Source organism: Nuphar pumila, chromosome 11, assembly GCF_984573655.1.
Source record: "Nuphar pumila chromosome 11, dmNupPumi1.hap1.1, whole genome shotgun sequence".
Lineage (NCBI taxonomy): Eukaryota > Viridiplantae > Streptophyta > Magnoliopsida > Nymphaeales > Nymphaeaceae > Nuphar > Nuphar pumila.
The window spans coordinates 101102913-101129283 of record NC_143259.1 but is presented as its reverse complement, the minus strand read 5'-3'; the positions used below and the strand labels follow the sequence as shown (position 1 = coordinate 101129283).

General features: G+C 39.5%; 1 protein-coding gene across 2 annotated transcripts in view; it reads left to right on the top strand.

Moving 5' to 3' along the window:
• The window catches only part of LOC149822619 (uncharacterized), a 100776-nt gene that overhangs the window by 17787 nt on the left and 56618 nt on the right, over window positions 1–26371 (top strand). For both annotated transcript variants that reach the window (XM_089981676.1, XM_089981675.1), the window contains exons 4-6: window positions 13205–13390; window positions 14018–14426; window positions 14632–14750. In XM_089981676.1, the coding sequence (XP_089837802.1) occupies window positions 13205–13390; window positions 14018–14426; window positions 14632–14750 (714 nt within the window). The remainder of the gene's footprint in view (window positions 1–13204; window positions 13391–14017; window positions 14427–14631; window positions 14751–26371) is intronic.

The following is a 26371-nucleotide window of genomic DNA, read 5'->3' as shown; positions in this document are numbered from 1 at the left end:
AGTAAGCATAACCATCCTTAGAGACAACCGGAGCAGAACCCCATACATCAGAATATATTAATTCAAGTTGCTTAGAAGCGAAGAAGGTTCTTTCTTAAAAGGGAATGGCCTTCATTTTACCACGAATACAATACAATCAAAATTTTCATTACAATTTTTTTTAAATGTGGTACATTGAATAATTTAGATATGCTAGGATGACCTAGCCTTTGATGCCACAAAACAATATCAAAATCTTGTACATTGCAATAAAAAATATTTTAAGGAATGATCAACTGGTCCATTGTAGTAAAGATCTCATTCTATGACCTTTCCCAATCTGCAACCCGGACTGCAGATTTTGCACTAAACATTGGTTCGATGAGGAGATTTTAAAACCATGATTGGCTATTTGAGAAACAAAAAGAAGATTTAAATTGAGTTTTGGAATAAATCTAATTTCAAGTATATAAAACTTTGAAGAATTTTGCAAATTGTCAATTCCTTTAATATCAAGGGAAGAACCATCCGCAATAAAGACATTAGACCCACTTGAATTATTTTTATATTCGAAAAACAAAGAGATATTCAGAGTCATGTGAAACGAAGCACAAAAATCTAAAGCCAAGAACCTTACCTAGGGGAGAAGAAAAGGAAACCACGACACCCGAGATGTAAGAGGACGAACCCTTGAGAAGCTGTTGTAAGGTCTCCACTAGTTGGGTCAAAGACATGTTTTTAACAAATTTTTAATCGCCATTGATTTCATTCTTGTCCCCTTGAGAAACTTCCATACTCACCACTCTTCGCTCATCCTTTCCTTTGAATTCAGAGCAATAAGGCTTAATGTGCTTTGACTTTCCACAATTCTGACAAATAATCTTTTTTCTCCCTTCTTCAATACGTTGCCTCCAGTAATTAAGCTTGAAAAAATGAGGAGGCTTATAGGTGTTGGTGTTGGCTTCGGGTCTTGAAACGACTAACACATTCTCTTTGAGTTCCTTATGCTTCGAGATAGCTTTCAACCTAGTTGCCTCCATGCAAACTTCGGCTAATACTTCGTGAAGGGCTGAAGGTTCATCCTTCTCACGATGGGCAATGTTGACCCTTACATTTTCGAATTCGGGTCCAAGTCCTTGCATAAATTGGAAGAATTGATCTTCTAATACTTGCTTCTTCCTTTGGGGAGCATCATTAGTGGTATTCCAAATGGGCTCAAATTTGGCCATTTGATCCTAAAGTCTCTTTGAAAGCACCATAATATTCTCGCACACTTTTGTCACCTTAAGTATATTTGTAGACTTTGTTACAGATTTTCCATTTGTGAGCGGCATCCTTTTGGGTGTAGGTTTACTTGATAAAAATCCAAGCCTCATCCGCTCTCTACAACAAACAACAACAACAACTACGCCTTCATCCCAAAACAATTGGGGTCAGCGATATGAACCAAAAAAGAAATTCATTTTGGGTCTTCCACATGAATCCTATTCCTCCAATCATTTCTATCCAATGCCATGTCCTCGGTGAGGTTCAAAGCATTCATATCCTTTCCTATCATCTCCATCCAAGTCTTCCTAGGCCTACCTCAACCTCTTTTAACTAATATATTTTCCCATTTCTCCAACCTTCTAACAGGAGCATCATTAGGCCTTCGCTGAATATGTCCAAACCACCGTAAACGATTCTCTCGCATCTTATTTTCAATGGGTGCAACACCTACCTTCTTACGTATCTCCTCGTTCTGAATCTTATCTTTTATTGTATTTCCACACATCCATCTAAGCATCCGCATCTCAGCTACACTCATTTTTTGAATATGATGTCTCTTGGCAGCCCAACATTCCGTACCATATAGTAAAGCGGGTCTAATAGTCGTCCTATAAAACTTTCCCTTCAACCGCAATGGCATTCTACGATCGCACAGCACTCCAGTTGCACTTTTCCATTTCATCCACCCAACCTTTATCCTATGATTTACATCTCCATCAATTTCTCCATACTTTTGAATGATGGATCCCAAATATTTGAAATAATCATTCACCGGTATTTCTTGCTCACCAAGCTTCACTACACTCCCATCACTACTTCGTTGCTTACTAAACCGACATTCTATATATTCAGTCTTACTCTTACTCAACTTAAAACCTCTAGCTTCCAATGTCTGTCTCCATAATTCTAACTTAGCATTAACCCCAGCTCTAGACTCATCAATCAAAACAATATCATCAGCAAACAACATACACCACGGTACATTTTCTTGAATTGATCTCGTAAGCTCATCCATCACTATCGCAAATAGGAAAGGGCTTAAAGCAGATCCTTGATGTAACCCCACCGTTATTGGAAAATTGGTTGTCACCCCTCCACAAGTGCGGACATTGGTTACTACTCCTTCATACATATCTTTAATTATACTAATGTACTTGAGAGAAACACCTTTCTTCATCATTGTCCACCAGAGAACGTCCCTAGGTACTCTATCGTATGCCTTCTCTAAATCAATAAAAACCATATGCAAATCTTTGTTCCTCTCTCTATATCTTTCAATAAGTTGTCTAAGAAGATGTATAGCTTCCATAGTTGATCTTTCAGGCATAAAACCAAATTGATTCTTCGATATCATGACAACCTTCCTCAACCTAGACTCAATCACCCTCTCCTAAAGTTTCATAGTATGACTCATGAGTTTTATACCACGATAGTTTGTGCAATCTTGTATATCACCCTTATTCTTATATAAAGGCACCAAAGTACTCTTCCTCCACTCATTAGGCATCTTATTTGTTCGCCAAATCAAGTTAAAAAGATTTGTCAACCATTCTTCACCTTTCTCTCCCAAGCATTTCCAAGCCTCGATAGGAATACCATCTGGGTCAACTGCCCTTCTTGATTTCATTTTCTTCAAAACCTCTGCAATTTCTTTCTTTTGAATCTTGCGCATGAAGTCACGATTAATCTCATGAAAAGGAATGGAGAAGTCTCCAAGATCTTGTGCATGACTATCATTAAATAGCTTATCAAAATAATCTTTCCATCTCTCCTTAATCTCCTCATCTTTGACTAAAACCCTTTGCGTTTCATCTTTGATACATCTAACCATACCCAAATCCTTCGATTTCCTATCTCTCATCTTTACAAGCCTATAAATATCCTTCTCGCCTTCTTTGGTATCCAACTTGTCATAAACCTCCTTATATACCTTAGCCCTCGCGTTTCGAACAACTTTTTTAGCTTCCTTCTTTGCTATCATATACTTCTCCAAATTCTCATTATCACGACTCTTACTTAGATTTCTATAACACTCTCTTTTAACTTTAATAGCTAATTTGACATCCTCGTTCCACCATGATGTATCCTTACCTAGTGGTGCACCGCCTTTAGACTCACCCAATACCTCCTTAGCCACTTTTCTCATGCCACCCGCTATCTTATTCCACATTGATTCTGAATCCTTCTCGAGACACCAATCAACTTCGTTAACTACCTGCTCTACAAACATTCATTGTTTAGCTCCTTTCAGTGCCCACCACTTAATTCTAGGATCTATCCTATGTCTATCCCTTTTGCGACATTGTCTAATTCTAAGATCTAAAATTAAGACTCTATGTTGTGTAGCTACACTTTCTCCCGGTATAACCTTACAATCGATGCAACAACCCCTATCTCTCTTTCTAAGTAGGAAAAAATCTATCTGACTCGTATTAACCCCACTTTTAAATGTTACTAGGTGAGACTCCCTCTTCCTAAACCAAGTGTTTGCTAAGATCATATCATAGGACAAACAAAAATCTAAAATCCTTTCTCCACTTTCATTTCTTTCTCCTATACCATAGCCTCCATGGATACTCTCAAATCCATCCCTACTAATGCCTACATGTCCATTAAGGTCACCGCCGATGAAAAGCTTTTCTCCATAAGATATCCCTTGTACTACATCTAAATCTTCCCAAAATTGATGCTTAATGGAATCATCTAAACCTACTTGAGGTGCATAAACACTAATAATATTAATAATATCCGTACCTAATACTAATTTAATAAGTAAAATTCTATCACCCTTCCTACGGACCTCAACTACATTATCTATAAACTCACGACTCATAACAATCCCTACGCCATTCCTATTCCTATTTATTCCTGTATACCAAATCTTATATCCCCAAGGTTCTATCACTTTAGCTTTCTCACCTACCCATTTGGTCTCTTGAAGACATAAAATATCAATCTTTCTCCTACACATAACATCTACTAACTCTACCAACTTACCAGTTAAAGACCCTATGTTCCAAGTGGCTAACCTAATTTTATGGTCTTGGACTAACTTCTTTACCCCCACCCGTCCAACAAAGTGAGGGAACCCTTGCCTATTTGACACCACACCCGGGCGCCGGTGTGACGCGTCGCTTCTGGGCGACGACCTAGCATGCCTTGCCCATTTATCACTGCCTCCGGGCCTAGAGAGTACAGCCCGTCGCTCAGTAGGGAACGCCCCAACGAAATTCTCATATTGGTTCATTTTCATAGGATATGACAATTTTTATGCTGGCTGTCACAGGCCTACCGCAACCCTCCTCCTTTATCCGGGCTTGGGACCGGCAGTGTATAACTAAACAGTTATACACAGGCGGAGTTAAAATATTTTTACATGGTTTCTCACACATGCTCCTCATGAAAAGAGATAAAACTTTAGCATGCCCTACTTCACATGCTTTATATGCCTTTTTGTACCCCAGGAGACCATTTCCCCTCTCTTTTCTTTTAAGAGTCGCCTCTTTAGTTGCACCATCCTCTCCCATGACAAATTTAGTAAAAATGGGTTGAGGTTCAGGGGTATAACCATCAACCAAGTGCTAAAACTCCTTCCTTACTAGATTCTTTTTACCGTAGTGGCCCACAAGTTGTAGTTGGTCCCATCAAATTTGATGGGAGCAAGAGTAACAATTTTCTTGTTGGCTATGGAGGTAAAGAGAAAGATAGAGAGAAAGAGGTAAAGAGAGGAAAAAAAAGTTGGAAAGAGGTTGAAGAAGATAGATGGAATGCTTCCCAAAGAAACGAACGAGCGTTCCTCCGATCTTCATGGCCCACCATGCAATCTTCAAACTCAAAAAAACAAGAGAGCACCAAGGCTCTAATATCATGTAATGAAATATAAGAAATACAAAGAAATGCCTCTTAGGGGCTTGCAAAATACACAAGTAGGAACACCATTGAGGACCACTTATGGGTCAAGATACAAACACAAGCACAATGCCGCTAATGGGCAACACAAGCATAAATAATATGTATTTGTATTCCAAAGAGAGTTTGAAACAAGCATACAACAAGAAGAGGATTACTCCCCTTTATATAGAGAAGAGATGTCATATAGTCCCTGAGAACCACACCCAACAACTCTAATGGCTAAGGACCATTATATCCTTAGCTAGAAATAAAAAAATAAAAAGACAAAAGTAAAAAGTAAAATACTAAAGTGCCCTTAATGGACACAACCTATTACACAAAGTTAAATGTCAACAATACCCCTAAAGGGTATTATATATGCATATGCAACCATATTATACCCTTATACATGTACAATTTAACAAGAACCAATTTAGAGAACTTAACCACATCACCGGTGACATGGTTTGTTGCACTCAAATTGATATACCGTACTCTTTGCTCATTCTATTTGAAACTCAACTCTGCCAATGCTGCCAATAAAAGCTCTTTATGTGGACCACTCTGAGAATTGCTGCCTTGACCTTTGTTCTGACTCAGATTATTTTGGTGCCCTTTGTTCTGTGCCGCAGAATTGTACCTAGGATCCTCTTTGAACCAGCAATTTGCCTTCACATGCCACTGCTTCTTGCATATGTAACACGTGGAAAATTTTCTTTTAGGGTTATTATTCACAAAAGGAGTCATGTTGGCGTGGGAAGTAATCCACGACCACCTTGATTACTATCGCGACCACGGCCACACTGTCCTCAGGCTCCTCCTCGTCCACGCCTTGCAAAAGTGCCAGTGATCAAAACTTTGTCTGCCTTTGCATTCTCTTTGTTAGCTTCATTAGAATCCCTTTAAGAGACATCTCATAATGCAACAACTTAGCCTTCAAATCATCAAAAGTCAATAAGTTGGATGAATATTGTAATGTGGTGGAAAAAACATGATACTCTGGACCCAAACCACATGTCTGCTGAATTTTGTCTTTATCCTTATATTCATGTCCAACTAAAGCCAGTTGGTCAATGAAACTTTTGATCTTGTTGAAGTAGTCCAACATCGACATAGACGACTCTTTCTTAAACAATTGAAATTTCCTCTTCATATATATTAATCTAGCATCTGAGATTTGAGAATAGGTTTGAACCAACCTATTCCACAATTCCATAGTGGTACAGTCATCTGGAACACCAATCAACACCTTGTGACAAAGTAGAGGTGATATAAGCCACCAAGGCTTGATCACACTTCATCAAACTGACAAATTCAGGATTTTGGACGGTCCTCGATGCAATGACTGCCCGTTTGTCATCCTTATCCTCCTGCAGAAGAAATTCTGGCGGGATGGGTATTGTTCCGTCTGAGCCACCAGCAATATCTTGACTCCTAATGAAAGGAATGGTCTGCCTCTTCTAGGTGAGAAGGTTGGTGTTATTCTGTTTCTTAGATACTAGTTGATTAAAGAAACTAGAAGAGAGGGACGCTTGAGCAGAATTTGGATCCATGGGCAGTTATGGCAACAAATGAAATGAAAAATACCACACAGGAAAAACCAAATAAAGATGCATGAAGGAAAGTAGGAATAACGTGTATGAAACCGAAACCAAGAAATGCAGGCAAAAACCAAAACCGAAACTGATAATAAATTCAAAATAACTGCTAAATTAACATAAATTTGTGATGCATCTTTGTGGATAAACAACGACAAATGATCTGCATTTTTTTTGCAGATCACTAAGGACAGCATCAGACTATGCTATGAAAGTAAGTTGAACAAACCTAATTGATTTCCAGTTTTGGTTTGATTGCATACCCTTGAAGATAGGAAAGTGCAAAGTCGTGGGGTGTGAATATAAAGCAAACATCAAAGAAGGATTTCATGACCAGGAATAGAAAAAGAGAAAGAACCATTTAGGAAAAGTCAAAGGTAACTAGTTCAAAGACAGATTTTAAAAGAGGAGATGCAAATTAAGAAGGGTCGTGAACAAGGTTTTAATGATTGATGATATTAGGAACCAAAAATGAGAGTTTCTCAAGCGTTAAAAATGGAAAAGGAATTGGAAGAAACAGTAGATGAAAAGATTGAAAGGAATAGAGAAGAGGAACGATACTTTGGAGTGGAAGGAGATCTCGATGGTCACTTAGACTTAACAATCCCATATCCCATATATCATGGCCTGCTCTGATACCATGATAAACCGTGGGTCATACCAGAACTCACTGCAAGAAGAGAGAGTATGACACCACATAGAGGGGCTGAATCTTGCACGATCCCCAATATATGTTGTGTCCTATTCCTTTTCTCATTTATATTAAACAAATATATTTTACATGACACAAATATCCCTGTAAACAAATAAAAAAAAACTATACATTAAGGGGTATGTATAGGGGTAATAAGGTAATCAGACAATAAGTGTAATATGATAACACAGAGAGACTGGATCTTGGATCCACGATCCAATCCAGATTTCAGCACATCATATCTCAATAGTGTGTTTGTGCGTGAGAGAGAGAGAGAGAGAGAGAGAGAGAGAGAGAGAGAGAGGTATATTCGAATCTTACATGCTTTTTCAAAATTTCAAAAACATTTAGGAAAGCTTTCATATCAAGATAAAATCAATATGCTCTGATATCATAAAATTAACATGGTGACAATTTTCCATATATTTTTTAAGAGGAACAATCAGTCTTTCATTTTGTGTTTTTTTTTGAAAAACTGTACAAATTTTCTCAATGTTTTCCACTGAGTGAACAACTTATTTTAGAGATCACATTGCTGATTTCCATGTGCTGAGTCTGGTAGGTCATGATAGTCAAGACTCAATCAGAGCACTGTTTGAATTATGTTGGTTGCTAAAATATGTGTATTATCGTCATTTGTAATCTCGTATATATTTATATTCATATATATATAGATACATATACATATATATATATATATATGTATATGTATATCTATATATATATATATGAATATAAATATATATTCTTTATTCACCCAAAAGGGTATTTCTGTAAATTCCTGTTTTGCGCATATTCCACTTTGGAATATTGCTTGTAATTTTCCATTTTTATTTTTTATTTTTCTTCTTTTTTCCCTTTTTAATTTTCGGCTTTTGTGCCACATAGGGAGGCTCCCCAAAGAGTCGTTGGGGAGCCTCCAACGGTCACATATGTGACCGTTGGGGGCTCCCAACGACTCTCTTGGGAGCCCCCTTTGTGGCTCCTTTTCTTGCTTATAAATAGGGGCTCTCCCCTTTGTATTTTTTCACTTCTTGAGGGAGCTTATGCTCCATTGTAATGGGGTTTTTACCCCTTGTCCATTGTTTCTTCAATGATATGCAACTTATGACTTTATGTCATATTTTTCCCTTTTTATGGGTTTTATGGGTTAGCACATTATGTGCTTGTGTTGTTTCCCTTTAATGGGTATATTTGCACTTCACGTGCATATGTATGGGTTCATTATTGAACCCAATGTATTCCAACTCACTTTCTAACATGGTATCAGAGCAAGGTTGAGATCGAGTTGCTCTTTGATGCATCGGGAAGCGTGGTATTCAAGAATTTGTTAAAGAAAAATGGTGAAGTATTCATTTCTCTCTATTGTCTTTCTTATAGTTATTCGGTATGCATTCTATTTCTTTGAGTATTGTATGAAGAATGGAATATGTTCTTTTCTTTATGTGTGCTTTTTGTCATTATGTCTTTTTTGAGTTTCTTGCTACTCCATTGAATCGTTTTCATATGTTTTTCTTTGAAAAACTTTAAATGATAACTTGTTTGGCGAAAAATTAGATATATGATTGCTCAAAACTTGCTTTAATGGATCGGTAAAAATTTATGACCGTTGGAACTTTGAATTTACATTTTAAACCTAACCTTGTTTATGAAAATACCTTTATATGAATGTTTAGTCTTTAAAGAAAGGTATGTTAAGATTAAAATGCTTGTGAAATATAGTTTTTTGAAAAATGTTTGGCATATATGAAAAATTCCATATTATGTGTCCGTTTTATATGAGCAACATTTAATTAAGAAAGTTTTTTTTTTAATACCGGTTGAATTAAGTTTTAAAATGGTCTTATGGAATATGGTGATTTTCTTTCCATCTTTACACTCTTAAGGATGTTTTCAACATTTAGAGAGTTCTCTCTCTTTTCAATAAGAGACATTTATATTTTTATGTTGTGATTGTCTCTTGTGGGTTTTGGTGTTTGCCCTTTTGTTTGTTCATTAGTGAATGTTGTAAGTGCTTAATGCACTCTTTTGCTTTTCCGCATATTTCATTACAAAAGTTATGGTCTTCACTAATGTTTATTGTGTACTTATTACATTAGGAGTAGGTAATAATCTATTAAGTCATGTTTTTTGATAAAACTTAAGAGTGTTAAATTTTTCCTCAATAAATGTTTACTTTTTATTTAAGCCATAGTACAATCTTATTTATCATAAGGTTTTGTTAATGAATCTATTTTGTTGGGATTTCTTCCACTTTAATGGAGTTTTCTCCTTCTTTGGGAGTTGTATATGTTTTTTTGTTCAAACTCTCCTCAAGGAGCCTTTCGGTCCTTATAATCTTCTTGTGAGTATATACTCTTTTATGAAGATTTCATGATTGTTTATCATTTTTAAGTTGCAATAGTAGATTTCATAAGTTTTTCGAAATTCACCATCTTTATGAATGCCTATATTGGCCTAAGTTTGTTATTTTTGAACTTCACCAACTTCACCGTTTAATTGCACCTTATGTCTTTCATAGTTAAGGCTTGTTTGTTCCAAATCGGTTCATACACATGATGTTGCTTAATATTTCATGTTATGTTGCATAGTAAGCCTTTTTTGGTGTACAAGACTTCTTTTGAAGATTAAGCATAATTCGTGTTTATGCAAAATTGTTTTGATGGATTATATTGGACCTTTGATTCAATTTGTTAATCGGTCCTCTTTGTAAAAACTTTTATTTGGAAAATGATTCCTTATGCGTTTATTGCCCTTTTGTGGCATTTATGTTTGTCCATCACATGTTATTTAATGCATCATTTATTTGGCCTTAGTATTGTTATATTAGAGATGTTTGTCGAGGTGAGTTATGGGCACCTCGTGTTGTATCATTTTTAGATTGTCCACCTTCCATATTATAGATGGTTGTTAAGGTGAGTTATGGGCACCTTGGGACTCTAAAATGATTTGTTATTTGATCTCTAATTATGAGTGTGTCACTCATTTTTTCTCTTGTGCCATTGATATTATGGATGCTTCTATGTAAATGTGATGGACATATGGTATTTGAAACCTTAAATGTTTTAAGGTACTTTTAAAATCAAGATGTTTTGGGATTATAGCCCAACCTTTTATTTGTTTATGAATCTTATGAGTGCATTTGCACATTTGTGATTCCGTATGTTGTGCTCGTTGTGCACATGTGTTCTTGTGTTTTTTCACAAGTGTTCTTGGTGTGTATGTTCACACATTTGTTCTAAAGAATATTATTTTATCGGTTGTAGTATCTTGTTGAAGATACGTTTTACTTGCATCTATTCCAAAATGTTATTATGAGTATTCTTTTTTAAAAAAGAATATTGTTTCATTCGAGGTTTATTTTCATTACAAGTTTATTGCCTCAAAAGTCTTTTCCTTTTATGCCTATTATCTAAGTGTCATCATATGTAGACAAGAATTTTATTACATCTTCGTGTGTTTTTAGCCCTTTGTTGGCTTTTTGCTCTCTTGGTCTAGTAGCTGAACACATTTGACTTGAGTGTTTTTATATGTAGACAAGGCACGTTGATTCACACCATGGTGTGTGATTTTTAGCCTATGTTGGTGTTTGTGTTCTTGTTCTAGTCGCTTAGATGTATGCCATGGTTGGCTTATTTCACTTATTTCAAGTGCCATCTTATGTAGACAAGATATGCATTGTGTTTTAGCCCATGGTTGGCTTATTACTCTTGTTCTAGTAGCTGAACATACTTGGTTTTAAGTGTATTTTTTACGTAGACAAGAGATACTTTTTAGTCCATGTTGGCATGTATTCTCTTGTTCTTGTCGTAGATGCACTTATTTCAAGTATTATTATATGTAGACAAGAGGTTCTTTTACACATCTTTGTGTGTGTCTTTGGCCTTTAATGGCTTTTATATTCTTGATCTAGTAGCTTATACACTTGATTTATGGGTCTTGGAGGACTAATGAGGTAGTTGTTTGTAATGGATGAACTATTGTTGAAATTTGCAAAATTTCATTCATGACTTGTGTTTTTCAAATGAATCATATTTTTTATATGCATATCAAGTTGATTTCTTAGCATTTAATCGATATATTAAGTGCTTATGGTTTTTGCCACCCTTATATGTAGAATGTGTTTTTTGTCAATTAAGTGTGACTTTCATAATCAATTTTAAAACCTTGTGAACTCTTGGGTTTATTTTGCCTAAAGTATGCTTGGAAACTTCGTTTCTCTTGTTTGGGACTTCATTACATGTTTGAAGCATGATCATTAATGAGTTCTTTGAGTATTAATTTATTTAATGATAAGTATATGCATATGCTCTTTATGGCCTTTTTTGGGCTCTCATTCAATAAAGCATAGGTATTTTATGCCTCTTCGTAGGCTTCTTGTGGTATCCTTTTGTGGATCATTTTGTTATTCCCCGTTATGGGGTTATATTTGTCCAATGTTGGACCTTATGAATGCATTATGCATTCTTGCAATTTATTTTTGCATAATTTGCTTCCGCTCAGTTTGTTTTAACATGATGTATGATTTTGAAACTTTAAGTGTCATTTCTGCATAATTTGCATAATTTTTAACATAGGTCATCCATAATTATGCTAGTTAGAAATGGTCCATTTGAGTAAAAGTGCAAAGATATGTTTTACTTGTTTCTTTGTTGATTCTCTACAGGATCGCTAAAGATGTGGAACATTAGATGCATCATGGATTCGATCGATGGGGAATTGGACTTGAAGACCTAGCTCAAACTGTCATGAAGATGGAGTTTTTTCTTAAAGACTTTTGAAGAATTGGACTTCGTCTCAAGACTTCCCTTTGATTTTCCAAACTTTCGGGTTTTTTCCCCGCAAAGTTTGAGGGGGGATGCTAAAATATGTGTATTATCGTCATTTGTAATCTCGTATATATTTATATTCATATATATATAGATACATATACATATATATATATATATATGTATATGTATATCTATATATATATATATGAATATAAATATATATTCTTTATTCACCCAAAAGGGTATTTCTGTAAATTCCTGTTTTGCGCATATTCCACTTTGGAATATTGCTTGTAATTTTCCATTTTTATTTTTTATTTTTCTTCTTTTTTCCCTTTTTAATTTTCGGCTTTTGTGCCACATAGGGAGGCTCCCCAAAGAGTCGTTGGGGAGCCTCCAACGGTCACATATGTGACCGTTGGGGGCTCCCAACGACTCTCTTGGGAGCCCCCTTTGTGGCTCCTTTTCTTGCTTATAAATAGGGGCTCTCCCCTTTGTATTTTTTCACTTCTTGAGGGAGCTTATGCTCCATTGTAATGGGGTTTTTACCCCTTGTCCATTGTTTCTTCAATGATATGCAACTTATGACTTTATGTCATATTTTTCCCTTTTTATGGGTTTTATGGGTTAGCACATTATGTGCTTGTGTTGTTTCCCTTTAATGGGTATATTTGCACTTCACGTGCATATGTATGGGTTCATTATTGAACCCAATGTATTCCAACTCACTTTCTAACAGTTGGTGAGACCTGTTTTGGGTTTATTAGATTTCTGTCCTTTTACGTTTCTTTTGCTGTGGAAAGTGCAATGTGCCTGATAATCACACTTGATACCGTGAAGTTGCCAAGTCATTTGTGTTACTAAGAGTTGCTTTTATTGCTTTCTGGATTTTGACTTGGTATTCAGTTCACATCTGGTGCTTGTCTTGCGAACTTTATTTGAAGTTCTAGCTTTGAAAGCAATCACAGTTATAACTGATTTTGAACGTCTTGTTCTTGCAGGTTATTCCAAAGATCTCAAGTTCAAATATAGATAGCAGCGATAAGTTATCAAACTTACATGCTGTTGTTTCTGTTGAAAGTACAGCTCTTGTAAGCAATGGTAGTGGGCAGCATAACGTAACAAGCGGGCAAGTTCATCTGGTTAACTTGACAAAATCAGTTCTACTTCGAGGGCTCTTAACAGAGGTTGGCTTATTTTCATGTGCCTTTGTTTCTCATTTTTTGTGTCGGTGTGCCCATGCTGTGTTGTACCTGTGTGTGTCTGTGTGCATGTGTGGCGTAGGATTTTCTGACAAAAGGAAATAGCAAAAACCTTACAAGAAGATGGTAAATTGGTAATAAAAGATTTTACTGCATTAAACTTTCAGAGTGGTTCCATTAGAGTTTTGAGTCTTTTGACTTCTAAGAGTGCCACGGGAAAAATCTTGTGTGAAAATATGTGCTTTTTTTGGTTTTGAGGCTTCAACTGTGTGACAAAGGTTTCTTCCTTTAAACTTTAGGGTGTCTTGCCTCTGCCTTGCATTCAGCTGAATTCTTCAGCTCAATGTGAGTGCCTTTATTACCATGACTAGTTGGAGTAGAAGTAAATGATCTCTTAATGGATGTCAAGAGTATTCTGAATAGGACTGAAATGCCCCATTAAACCTGAAATCCGATAGGTTGACCTGACTCAAGCTAAGTCAGGTCAGGTCTGGGTGTTGGTGACTGCATTGTTTGATATTTTTCTTCTTGTTGACTGCCATTTTTATTTCAAGCCTACTTGTACCGGTTATGTTTCCTCAAATTGTTTGACACATGCTTCTCATCTTGTAGACGTCAAACATTGAATCTTTGGTTGTTAGCAGCTCTGGTGATTTCTTTGGCATGTGCAATGTGAACAAACTTCTTGTATGGAAGGTTCCCATGAAATATTTCAATCAAAACGAGGTCAGGAAGATAAAACTGCACCATACCAAAAAGTTGACAGTTCTGGCATTTCACCCAAGTGAGAGGATTGTTGCTGGTGGTGATATCACAGGAAGAATTTTGATTTGGAGAGGGTTTGGAAATAAAACTTTTACTCAGAATGGACATTCTCTGAGTAAGATTATGACAAATGTTGAGGACAAAGGGCCTGGTGTGAGAGACAATGATGATGCTGACTCTTGTTCAACATGGCATTGGCATCCAACTGAAGTGAATCTTCTTTCATTTTCCTCTGATGGGGCGTATCTATTCTCAGGTGGAGAAACTTTTGATTCAGGCTATTCTTGTCCTGTTGAATATTATATAAGATAATCAAATATTTGGTTAATAGATCCTGTTAATTGGGTTCTACTTTTTGATGGGTCACCATAAGTGGTTAAATTAAAAGAGTACAAAATAAAAGAATATCATTGCTTAGTATTATTTTTATCAATTCGTTTATTTTATTATATATCTTGTAGGCGGAAAGGAAGGGGTTCTTGTTTGTTGGCAGTTGGATACACAGAATAAGAATTTTCTTCCACGTATTGGATCCCAACTTCTCTATTTTTTGGAGTCCCCAGATCCTGGGCTTTCGTCTGTAAGCTTTTCGCTTCATACTTCCTTTGTGTTAATTGATCTTTGGATTCTTCTCTTGCATCGAGTTCTGTGTAATTGGAAACTGACATAAAATCTTCTAAACATATGTAGAGATCATATATGATGTGTGTTTCTCTTATAACTCTTAGAAGATAGTATAATAAGTTGTTTTTTCAAGCCAAAGGGTTTGGCTGGAATCTTTGAGCTGCAACATAAGTTGTACATTGCTGCACATATAGATCGGAGATATGTTGGGGTGTCACGTGCACATGCAAAAGTGCACATGTTCATGGACACTATTGCACACACCAACGTACCATATTTCTTTCTCACAAATATCATAACTAATTTCAAAGCAAGAAGTCTTACTAGAAGGCGAGGAAAAAAAGACTAATAATGCTATTTTTAATAATCTGAAAAACTAGAAAATACTAGAATTTTTTCAGAAATTAAGTAGATTTTTTCATATATATTGTTAAAATATGTACATATTCTTATATATATATATATTATACATATGTATGGTCAACCAAGTTGACCTTGACTAGCTGTTAGAGCTAGTCTAACGGCTAGTAGTCCTCTCTCATTTGCGTGTGTGTGTGTGTATATATATATATATATATATAGTGTTCCCTCTCATTTAAGTATGCTTCTTGCATACTTGGGTATTAATAAAATATTATTTTTTATATTGTGATAGCTTCCTTTGTGTGTGCCCATTGTGGGTTTTGTGAGTGTGCCCTTTGTCGCTCTCTTTTGTGATTATCCATTTTGAATTTTGTGGTGGACATTCTTATTGGTGTTTGAAGGTTCTCATTTCCTTACATGGTATAAGAGTCATAGTTCTCTTGGCCTTTTGAAGTTGTTCATCACAAGTTTGTGATTCGTAAAAGCTTTCCAACTGTTTGTGTGTTCGTGGTGACTCAAGTGAACGTGTTCATCCACGTCTTTCTCTTTCTCTCTCTCTTTATTCTTTCTCTCTATCTATTTCTCTTATCTTTCTCTATCTTCTCTATCCTCTTCTCTTTTGTAAAAAATGGAGGACAAGGAGAGTGCTACCATTATTTCTACTAAGCTAAATGATACTAATTATGTAATGTGGTATTCAATTACGAAGCACATCATATGGGTAAGGGTTTGTGGGGATTGGTGAATGGATTCAATCCAGAGCCTAAGTTTTTTCTCATCAAAATAGAGAACTTGAAGGATGTAGCTCTAAATGATGATGAGAGAAACAAAGCAATAGACGACTACGAGAAAAAATGGAAGGAATGGAAAATGGGTCACACAAAAATTATGTCATGGCTCATAAATAGCAGACATTAAAAAGTGCTCTAGTCTAGCTAAATTTGAGCATGCCTCAAAAATATGTATTCTCTAAAAGATATTATACATTCTTTTTCATGAGATGAATCGTGACTTCATGCGCAAGATTCAAAAGAAAGAAATTGCAGAGGCTTTGGAGAAAATGAAATCAAGAAGGGCAGTTGGCCCAGATGGTATACCTATCGAGGCTTGGAAATGCTTGGGAGAGAAAAGTTTAAAATGGTTGACAAATCTTTTTAACAAGATTTGGCGGACAAATAAGATGCCTAATGAGTGGAGGAAGAGTACTTTGGTGCCTCTATATAAGAATAAGGGTGATATACAAGATTGCACAAACTATCGTGGTATAAAACTCATGAGAAATACTATGAAACTTTGGGAGAGGGTGATTGAGTCTAGGTTGAGGAAGATTGTCATGATATTGGAGAATCAATTTGGTTTTATGCCTGGAAGATCAACTATGGAAGCTATATATCTTCTTAGACAACTTATTGAGAGAAATAGAGAGAGGAACAACGATTTGCATATGGTTTTTATTGATTTGGAGAAGGCATACGATAGAGTACCTAGGGACGTTCTCTGGTGGACAATGATGAAGAAAGGTGTTTCTCTCAAGTACATTAGTATAATTAAGGATATGTATGGAGTAGTAACCAATGTCCGCACTTGTGGAGGGGTGACAACCAATTTTCCTATAACGGTTGGGTTACATCAAGGATCTGCTTTAAGCCCTTTCCTATTTGCTATAGTGATGGATGAGCTTACGAGATCAATTCAAGAAAATGTGCCGTGGTGTATGTTGTTTGTTGATGATATTGTTTTGATTAATGAGTCTAGAGCTGGGGTTAATGCTAAGTTAGAATTATGGAGACAGACATTGGAAGCAAGAGGTTTTAAGTTGAGTAAGAGTAAGACAGAATACATGGAATGTCAGTTTAGTAAGCAACGAAGTAGTGATGTGAGTGTAGTGAAGCTTGGTGAGCAAGAAATACCGGTGGATGATTGTTTCAAATATTTGGGATCTATCATTCAAAAGTATGGAGAAATTGATGGAGATGTAAATCATAGGATAAAGGTTGGGTGGATGAAATGGAAAAGTGCAACTGGAGTATTGTGTGATCGTAGAATGCCATTGCGGTTGAAGGGAAAGTTTTATAGGACGACTATTAGGCCCGCTTTACTATATGGTACGGAATGTTGGGCTGCCAAGAGACATCATATTCAAAAAATGAGTGTAGCTGAGATGCGGATGCTTAGATGGATGTGTGAAAATACAATAAAAGATAAGATTCAGAACGAGGAGATACGTATGTAGGTAGGCGTTGCACCCATTGAAAATAAGATGAGAGTGAATCGTTTACGGTGGTTTGGACATATTCGGCGAAGGCCTAATGATGCTCCAGTTAGAAGGATGGAGAAATGAGAAAATATATTAGTTAAAAGAGGTCGGGGTAGGCCTAGGAAGACATGGATGGAGGTGATAGGAAAGGATATGAATGCTTTGAACCTCACCGAGGACATGACATTGGATAGAAATGATTGGAGTAGAAGGATTCATGTGGAAGACCCAGAATGATTTTCTTTTTTGGTTCATATCGCCGACCCCAATTGTTTTGGGATGAAGGCGTAGTTGTTGTTGTTGTTGTATCTAAAAGATATTATACATGTGTAACCTTCAAGATAAAATAAGAACCATGACACAAGGGGATATGAGCATAAGAGAATATTACAGTGTTCTATGTAAAGTTTGAAAGTAGTTGGCCATTTTTGAGCCCAAGTGGCATTGCCGGAAAAACATTGAGCTCCGGCAAAGGCAAATTTATGTGGAGCACTTTTATAAATTCGTTAATGGTTTGCGACCCAAATTTGAGACTACCAAGTCGACTCTCCTCCATCGAAGAAAAATTCCTTTTATTGTGGATACTCTTCAAGAGGTAAGTTTGAAAGAAAATAAGTTGAAAAGATGCACTTTCAAGAATGAAGATGACTCGGTCTTAGCCGTTTCTAGGCTGAAAAATTACTCCCGCACATATAAGCCACCTCACTTTGGAAGATAAGACAATGAGTATAACATCGAGAGAAAATCACTTGTCACTGTTGCCATGAACCGAGACACATCAAGCCTTTATATCTCAAATTAAAAAGGAGGAAAGAGAAAAAGGTGGCTTTGGTTAGACCACTTCAAGAGACTAATGACATAAGCAACCCACAAGATACATCTATTGGAAGCATGTCCTTGTCTCAATTGGTGGAGGCACTTCAACTTCTTTTTTAAGGGCATCATCCTCAACTAGAGCCGTAGTCTCATCTTCTATGATCCTGGTAAGTTTTCTTGTTTTTTTATTTCGGTGCATCACTCCATATGATCCCCGATATTGATATTTTGTTTGGATGTCATATTAACTCAAATATATCAAATGTCTTTATTGCCGATGATACATCTCTTGAAATAAAAGGAATAGGAAATTTTGAAAGTAATTTTCAAAACAATTATTTTTTTAAATAGATATATTCTTAATTAAATTTAAACCTTTTGTCTGTTTCTCAAATATTAGACCATGAATGTAATGTCTTCTCATCTGATAGTTATTTTTTTGAGAGAATAATATTTGCATTTAAATGAGAAAAACCGTACAGATTTGGCGAGTATGATGAGATATCACACTCAGCCCAACAACGAGGGGAAAACAGAATATCTCCAAGAAGAAAAAGAAGGAAAACACCCATTAAACATAGTGGCAGCGGGTCTAGCAGAAAATTCTGTTTTGACCGATCCAAAGAATAGGTTGGTCAAGCCACTTCCTGCGTGCCCTACAAGTGAGTTCTCATCTGAGTTGCTCAAGGGCGAAGTTCAGACTGCTGTTAATGTTTCTGAAAATACGTTGGTTCCGCTCCATCCATACTAGTTTCCAAGCCGTCAAAACCCAAACACGTCACAAAAATTTCCATTTTTTCCCTCTTGAGTGTAGATGGCTTGCTATAAGAACCTGTCTAGGAAAAGAGATATTGTCCCAGCCGAATCCAAGGTCTCCCCATGCTTTCTGCAACAAGAATCTCATGAAGTCGCAGTCCCAAAACAATTGTTGGGTCGATTCCTCTTTTTGGTGTCATAGGGAACATCTGTTGCACAAGTGGAAACCCAGTTTCTTAAGTGATGCAGAGCAGGAATGGACCCGGATCCATACAACGTGACCCAAGCCGGGGAACTTGATCTACACTCTGGGGATCGGATCCAAACAGCGGATCCAATCCAGGTATTGATTCCAAGACATGGGGAAGAGGTCCCGTCGCGTGCCAACTCCAGATCCAGTAGCACATCGGAGCGGCATCGGGTCCGGGGCCAGACCCAATACCCCGGATCCAGCCAAAAGCCTTTAAAAACCCTTCTAGGGTTTTGTGCGCAGAACAAAGAATATTGAATTGGAACAGCCATATTCTTTTTTTCAGCAGTTTCCCTTTGTTTATTCCAGTTTCCCTTTGCTTTACATTATTTCAATTTATCATTCGATTCCTTGTTACTTGTTCTTTGATTTTATCATTGCAATAAAAGAAAGCCAACCTTACCTATTATCGGTGGGGGTTTCTTCTGAGCTTTTGCGCATCAGGCGATCTGGAAGGATCAGCCTTCACTTGTCAACTGACTGGTGTTTCCACAGCCAACTCCTCCACTGCATCAAAGGTAGGTCTACCCTATGACAGTCCCTTAACGTGGCTGTTGGGGGGTTCTCACGTGATAGCAAAGAGCAGCCACATCAGATTCAAAACACCGTGAAGGCTTCATCGTGCCCTCGTTGCATCAAATTGTTATCAAAGCGCCAGCATCTCCTCCGTCATTAGCAATATGGTTCAAGAGGCGAGGAGCGATCCGGCGATCGGAAACGAGCAAGAGGTTGCCGACAGCAGGGATCCGCTGTTGCGTATGCTTGAGACGATGACCCGAATGGAGGAAACTGTGCCGACGATGAACATAGACATAATGGGCATATCAAAACGACTGGACAAAATGGAGGATCGACTGGTCGCCCTCGAAGCACAGGGAGAGGGGCGCACAACGTCAACCCAAACTCAGGGGGCAGATCTGGGTTGTCAGCCGCTGCACGCTCAGTCTGTCCAAAACAAAGTTCCAACGTCCGCTCTCCCTCCCTACTCTGATTTGTCTCCTCCGCTCCAGACGAGCCATAGAGGTATGCTGCCTCCCTCGGGTGTACCCCTTTCTTTGCAGCAAACCCCTGCGGCTGCACCGCAGGCCAGACCTGCTCTTCAGGACCCCAACTCCACGTTGGGTCCTGCCGAAGGTCCAGTCCCGTGGCCGCGAGCTGCTGGAACGACCCCACTGGGTGGGTCGTGCCAGCAGGGTCCCAGCAACTCGCTAGGCTTGGCTGCTGATCCAAGCGTGGCGGCACGACCTGGGAAGGTTTTTTTTTTTTGAGGATTCTGTGCGTGGAGGCAAGAGGGCAGCAAACCACGGACCGGGGCCGGACCCGAGAGGGTCCATATCCGAGTTCTAAAATACAGGGCCCGGGCTCGGGTTTCGGGGACCACCCTTTGGGTCCTAGGGAGCGGGTCCGAGTGTCGAACCCTCTAACCCGACTTACCCAGTGGGGTTGGCTTCGCGGGTCGTCCCGAATCTGACCCGACCCAGTAATTTTGAACCTCAAAATGGACCCTTACTGACCCAAACCCATATCGGGCCCGGACGGAGCTCCAGTTTGGATTTGAGCCGGGTCAGGACCAGACCCATACTCATCTGGATCGTGGATCGAGTTCAAACCAGACCTTTTATCTCCACAACTCGATCCACGATCCAACCTATCCATATCCGGGTCTGACGCATAGCTTAGGATTAGACCCGATCCAAATCCAATCGGGTAATTCTTCCCAGTATTACACTACCCAAACCCAGTACCCTCACCAGACCCAGGCCTTTAACCCAACCCAAATCCAAAATCCTGTACCAAACCCAATCCACTGCCCCTACCCTAATTCAGCTCATAACCCAGGCCTGTACTACCCAGTTCCTACCCACCTCGAGCCCAAGACCCAACAACGCCATCCACCTTACCTTGGACTTCCTGTCATCCCGGTGCCCCAACGCCGTCCGCAGATGGCTCCCGCCCACGGGCAAGCCAGACCGAGGCAGAATCAGAAGGGACCGACGCGACATGAGCGTTGGCCACCCATCAGTGGAGTTCGTCAGCACCAGCATCCAGGCGGGCAGTACCGCACAGAGGGCGATGAAGCAGTATGGGACGATGATACTTTTTGGAACGAGTACCCAGCAGGCATGGTGGAAGCCCGACAACAGAGAGCACCAGAGCGCCCCTCCACGTATGGGGTGAAGTTGGAGCTTCCAGAGTTCGCAAGTCGGTTCGATGCAGAGCAGTTCTTTGATTGGTCATATGTCTTTCAATTCTTCTTCGACTACCACGATGTCGCCGAACACCGTCGTGTCTCCCTAGCCTGTACTCGGTTGAGAGGCCTAGCACAGACATGGTGGGTCGAGATGCAGAGGTCGAGGGAGCGACAAGGATTAGAGCGCGTACAGACTTGGGAAGAGATGCATCAGTTGATGCAGTCTAAGTTCGTGCCTTTAGATCACGCCGAGAGAGCCTATAAGGAGTACCTGACCCTGCGTCAAGTCACCAATACTGTGGCGGATTACACTGCTGAGTTTCATCGTCTTTCCCTACGAGTGCAGATCGAAGAGACCGCCCGCCAACAGGTATTTCTGGTCTTCGTCCTGCTATTTTTGACGACTTCAGTTGTATCACAGTCGAGCCATTGGATCAGGCCAGTAGTTATGCCATGAATATGGAGGAGAAACTGAAAAGGAGGCAAGAACATATGACTTATCGTAGTGACTATTCCAGTCAACCCAAGTCGAGTTTTCCAACAAGGGGAGCGAGCTCTCCTAGGAAAGAAGACTCAAAGTCCACCCCAAGAGTCGACCCTAGCAAAACTGACTTGTATGGACCCGCATACCACACCAAGTCCAAAGGTAAGTCCAATGAGTCTACCATTTGTTGCTTTAGGTGCCAAGAGTTTGGTCATGTTGCATCCAAGTGTCCCACCACGATTTAGAACACCCATCTAGCAGAAGGCATTGTTGAGTCTGCGTCCGATAGTGAGAGCGAGGGAGAGTCGCCTGTTGAAGGAGATGATGGGATGAAAGTTGTAGAGTTCGATGGTAGCATCAAAAATTTGATAACCATTCGTCATGTTTTGACCACCTCTCGAGAGGCAGCACCGACAAATTGGTTGTGTAATAATATTTTTAGAACCTAGTGCAACTGTGAGGGGCACATGTGTAATGTTATCATTGATACCGGGGCATGCGAGAATATGGTGTCCGAAAACGTCGTGTCCACCTTGAACCTAAAAACGAAAAAGTTATCCCAACCTTATAAGATGGCATGGTTCAAGAAGGGGAGCGAAGTACCTATCACCCTACGTTGTGTAGTTTGGTTTTCCATGGGAGAGCATTACCACAATGTAGTGTGGTGTGATGTGGCCCTATGAGTGTGTGTCACATCTTTTTGGGGCGCCCTTGGCAGTTTGACCGTAATGGCACCCATGATGGCCATAGGAACACGTACACATTTGTCTTTAAGGGGCATAAGATAGTTCTTCCCACCAAGGAGGTCGGGTTTCCCCGGCTCGCAAGCCTGTTAGACCGATCTTACCTCCTTGAACTGCCCGAAGATCGGCACCATTCTCCTATATCTACTATGTTTGATCTAATTGCTTACTATGGAGGCAACAAATTGTCAGAGTCGACTTTTCCCAACCAGGGAAGAATGATGCAGAGTAGGAATGGACCCGGATCCATACAACGTGACCCAAGCCGGTGAACCAGATCTATACTCTGGGGATCGGATCCAAGCAGCGGATCCAATCCAGGTATTGATTCCAAGACATGGGGAAGAGGTCCCGTCGCGTGCCAACTCCAGATCCAGCAGCACACCGGAGTGGCATCGGGTCTGGGGCCGGACCCAATATCCGGATCCAGCCAAAAGCCTTTAAAAACCCCTCTAGGGTTTTGTGCGCAGAACAGAGAATATTGAATTGGAACAGTCGTATTATTTTTTTCAGCAGTTTCCCTTTGCTTTACATTATTTCAATTTATCATTCGATTCCTTGTTACTTGTTCTTTGATTTTATCATTGCAATAAAAGAAAGCCAACCTTACCTATTATCGGTGGGGGTTTCTTCTGAGCTTCTGCGCATCAGGCGATCTGGAAGGATCAACCTTCACTTGTCAACTGACTGGTGTTTCCACAGCCTACTCCCCCACTGCATCAAAGGTAGGTCTACCCTGTGACAGTCCCTTAACGTGGCTGTTGGGGGGTTCTCACGTGACAGCAAAGAGCAGCCACATCAGATTCAAAACACCGTGAAGGCTTCATCGTGCCCTCGTTGCATCATTAAGTCTGATTTCTGTTTTCATTTTTCCTTCAGAATGATCCATCCCGTCAATGAGCCATGCAAAGGCAACCCATTTCCCCATAACACTTTAGTGGGCAGCCATTGCAAAGTAGGGATTGATAATGCTGTGTAGAACGAGGATGTGGGAAAAAACGCCATCCTTGGACAACGTCCAAAGTAAGTGGTCAGTTCTCTACGTCAAGGAGAAGTTAGCCAATTCATTCATGGCAAGTGTCCATTGTTGAAATACATCAGTTGGATCCCTTCTCAATACGATCTTCCATTCATTGGTGGATGATGACCACCCTACAATACTTCTTGTGTGCAACATGGTATAAAAGAGGATATGTTTTCCGTAGGGATCACTCTCCCATCCATACATCATGCCAAAAGGGGGTGCTACTTTCATTAGCAACCATGATCTTCGAGAAGCAACAAAATTCCTCAATAACCGTCATCCAGCCCTTCCATATACCCAAACCTCCTTTCCCTCTATACGTTTCCACCTAATTCTATGGCCATTCCACTAAATCATATTTTTCCGAAAAAAAATTCTACAACCTTCCTTCTTGCAAATAACCCACAACCATTTTGTGAGTAGTGCCTTGTTAAATCTACCAAGGTGATGTAGCCCAAGGCCACCAACATCCACATGTTGGGCAATGACATCCCAACGAACTAAAGAATAAGACCTCCCTTCCATATTGCCCTTCCAAATAAACTTTTGAAACATGGAGATAAACCTCTTTTCCACTTTTTTGGAATGACAAATATTTGCAAAGAATGAGTAACCATAGTGGAGATATTGTGATGTACCAGACTTACGTGTCCTGCCTTAGATAATTCTCGAGCTGCACACGATTGTATCTTCGCACGAAGACGATTCTCCACCTTACCCCAATGCAATTCGCGGGAGATGCCCAAATGAAGTGGTAGGCCTAAGTCGTTGAATGGGAGAGAGCCCATCCCACATTCAAAAATATGTGAAACCCTTGTTTGTAGCATACCTGAGGAGCTATGTCACAGGGATTCGGCTAGGAGGGTGCCGCACCCGCGTCGACGCGACTCGACGAGGGTGCGGGTGCCGCACCGGGTGCGGGTGCCGCACCGGGTGCGGGTGCCGCACCGGGTGCGGTCAACCCGATCCTGGGTGTGTTGACCGCACCGAGGATCATTAAGGTCCATTTTTTTTTTAAAAATTGCCCAAATGGGCTTCTCGATTTTTTTTTTAAAAAATTATGCTGAGTCAGCTGCTGACAGTCTGTCAGCTGCTGTCAGCAGCTGTGCTGACAGCTGCTGCAGCTGTCAGCAGCAGCTGTTCTGTCAGCTGCTGACAGCTGCAGCTGCTGACAGTAGCTGACAGCTGCAAAATAAAAAAAAAACCCCTATTCCCCGACCTCCTTTATATATATATATATATATATATATATATATATTACATTTTTGCCCCTGCCGCACCCCCGCACCCGGGTTTTTTGGAAGTGCCGAATCCCCGCACCCGCACCCGCACCCGCACCCATGTGACATAGCTGAGGAGTCATTCATGACAAAAATATGACTCTTCACCCCATTCATATGCAGCCCCCATATCTCCCTGAAACACCTTAAGATAATCCACAATGTCCACATGTGGTCATCCACAAACAAAAGGTGGAAAATGGTAACACTACTTGAGACCTGAAAACCATGGTATAAACCCATCCCCTCAGCCGAAGTAATCATAATCGATAAAGCCTCCATGGCCAAAATAAATAGCAAGGGAGAGAGAGGGTCGCCTTTTCGTAGGCCTCTCCTAGGCTTGAAAGGTTCCCCCTTCTCACCATTCAAAGAGACCACAATCGAAGTAGCTTGGAGTAAGCATTCAATCCAACAAATCCATTTTTCACCAAATGCCTTGTGTTTTAAGCAACATATCAAAATATTTCAATCTAAAGAGTCAAATGCTTTCTCAAGATCAATCTTCAAAATGAATGAGGGCTTACCCAATTGTTTGATGGAATGGATTGTTTCATGCGCCAAAATGCATGTATCATGCAACCTCCTCTCTGGGATTATGGCACTTTGCAAAGGTGAGACAAGATGGTTGATGATTAATTTCAACCTCATGGCCAATAATTTTGTGATAATCTTGAAACATTTGCCCACTAAAGCAATGGGCCAAAATCTACTAATGTCTTTAGTTTGTGGCTCTTTGGGTATGAGAATAAGGGCTGATCTACCCATGATGCTTGATACCCTTGCATTTGAGTGAAATTCTTGAAGCATATGTAATAAATCTCCTTTTACACATTTCCAATTGATTCTAAAAAATTCAATAGAAAAGCCATCCAAGCCCGGGGATTTTTCATTTGGTAGGGACCAAACTGAGTTCTTCATGTCCTCCAAGCTGAAATTAGATTCCAAACCATTTCGAGCAGCATCACTTAGCCTCATGAAACCGTCCCTTGTCATGTCATAGGATGACGAAACGAAGGATCCAAAATGATGTTTGAAATAATTGGAGGCTGCCAAGAGTATAGATGGTCCATCATGTCGTTGTCCTTCAATCATCAATGACACAATGAGGTTCTTCCTTCTTGTAGATGCACACATGTGGAAAAACTTGGTGTTAAGCTCCTCAGATTGTAGCCAATGTGCCTTTGCGCGTTGATTCCATCTAATGCTTTCCCTTATCCTCCATTTGCCAATATTTCTAATTGACTCTTCACCCTTGGCCCTCACCTCCAAGGCCTCAAATGCGTCCCTACTGTTTGCCTCAACTTGTTGTAGTTCTTTTAATTGGTCCTCTTAATCATGCAAGTCTTTGAATTTCGCTTCAAATTTCACTTTGTTCCATTGAATAAAATTTTTTCGCATAAAAGCAAGTTTCAC